At 50.0% G+C, this 1851-nt stretch overlaps 1 protein-coding gene across 1 annotated transcript; it reads left to right on the top strand.

The window, feature by feature from the left end:
* Window positions 1-229: 229 nt before the first annotated feature.
* Window positions 230-1500, top strand: tnnt2c (troponin T2c, cardiac; the record flags this gene model as incomplete). Its single annotated transcript, XM_084038941.1, has 1 exon — window positions 230-1500. The coding sequence occupies one exon, from the start codon at window positions 230-232 to the stop codon at window positions 1067-1069; it is 840 nt and encodes a 279-aa protein (XP_083895067.1). The 3' UTR covers window positions 1070-1500.
* Window positions 1501-1851: the final 351 nt, after the last annotated feature.

Here is a 1851-nt window from a genome sequence, read left to right as displayed (position 1 = left end):
GAGCCGGGGGGGCTAAAGGTTTGGTGAGGAGAAAATAGACTGTTCCATCTGTCTCAAAATCTGCCCTGCTGCTGACCTACACTCTGGAGACTCTGGTCGGCCTCGGGTCACATGGTCAAGGCAAACCCTTAAAACCCCCTCAGGCTGGCTGGAGACCCCAGTCACCATCAGCTGGTCCTGGTGTTCATCTTGCCTTCTCTTCCCTAGAAAGCCTCTGAGGTATACCATCATGTCAGACAGTGAGGAAATTGTGGAGGAGTACGAGCAGGAGGAGGAGGAGGAGGTGGAGGAGGAGGAAGAAGAAGAGGAGGAAGAAGAAGAAGAGGAGCAGGAGGATGATGAAGCAGAGAAGAAAGAAAAGCACCAAGAGGAGAATGAGGAGGACTCCAAATGGCGCCCGAAGACAACTTACGTGCCAAACATTGCTCCTCCAAAACTCCCTGATGGGGAGAAGGTGGATTTCGATGACCTGCACCGCAAGAGACTAGAAAAGGACTTCAACGACCTCCAGACCCTGATCGAGTCGCATTTCTCCACCCGCCAGAAAGAGGAGGAAGAGCTGGTGGCGCTGCGCAGCCGCATTGAACGCCGCCGGTCGGACCGCTCGGAACAGCAACGTGTCCGCGCGGAGCAGGAGCGCGAGCGCCAGACGCGCCTGGCCGAGGAGAGGACGCGGCGCGAGGAGGACGCGGCCAAACTGCGCGCCGACGAGGAGGCGAAGAAGAAGAAGATATTCACCAACAAGTCCTTCGGCGGCTACCTGCAGAAGGTGGACCAGAAGAAGGGCAAGAAGCTGACGGCGCGGGAGGAGAAGAAGAAGGCCCTGATGGAGCGCCGGAAGCCCCTCAACATCGACCACCTGAACCAGGAGAAGCTGGCGGAGAAGGCGCGCGACCTGTGGGAGTGGCTCCATCAGCTGCACGCGGAGAAGTTCGAGCTGGCGGAGAAGCTGAAGAGGCAGAAGTACGACATCTACGTGCTCCGGAACCGGGTGAGCGACCACCAGAGGGGCTCCAAAGCATCCAAGACGTCCCGCGGGGCCAAGGGCAAGTCCGGCTCCTGGAAGTGAAGGGTCACTCCGGGCCAAGATGATTCAGGACTATGTCAAAGCTTCCCCTGCAGGGAGTGTGTGTGGATTTGAGAGGGGGCTCCTTGTTGGAAGGACTGAAGTTAATCAAACCATGCTAACATCCTGAATGAATAACTTAATGATGCTGGTATTCACTAGTGGTGTGGTTGAAGACTTTGTTAAATCTGGTGGGATGTAGTGGTGTTTATTTCACTACTCCACTAGAGTATGCAGTTATGCGTGTTTGTGTCATCTTAACAGTATTTTTACATGTACAGGTGTTAAGGATTTGTTTTATCTGGCCACAAACTTTTTATTTTTCATTATTTTGTGATCAAGGGTTTAAAATCCTCCAAATAAGTCCAATAAATCCAAACACATTTTAAGATTTGCCTCATTATTTTCGCAAATGTCAAATAATCTGCCTTAAATCAAGTTAATTCTAACTTGAACACTTTTTTTTGAACAACTGAATGTAAACTCTTTTGTTTGCTGTGCTACTTATTAATTGAATGACTGTGTCATTTTGGCTGTGTGGGCGGGGCTGTGGAAAGATCCAACAGGTGTTGCACAGCTGACTTTTTAAAGGAGCTAATTTAGACCGAGAGGCTCAGGACTGTCCCTCAGTGTTTTTAGCAAAAAGATCCATCTGTTGATTGAAAGGTCATGACCCAAAGAGTCTGCAGAAGAAGCTTTACAGAGGACTGTTTCGTGTCTCAAAGGTATTTAATCAGCCAATTTATCTCTCATTTTGCAAAGAAAGACATTTTAAATGACACAAT

The sequence above is a fragment of the Eutrigla gurnardus genome (assembly GCF_963514095.1).
Source record: "Eutrigla gurnardus genome assembly, chromosome: 21".
Taxonomy (NCBI): domain Eukaryota; kingdom Metazoa; phylum Chordata; class Actinopteri; order Perciformes; family Triglidae; genus Eutrigla; species Eutrigla gurnardus.
This window is presented reverse-complemented; position numbering and strand designations above follow the sequence as displayed.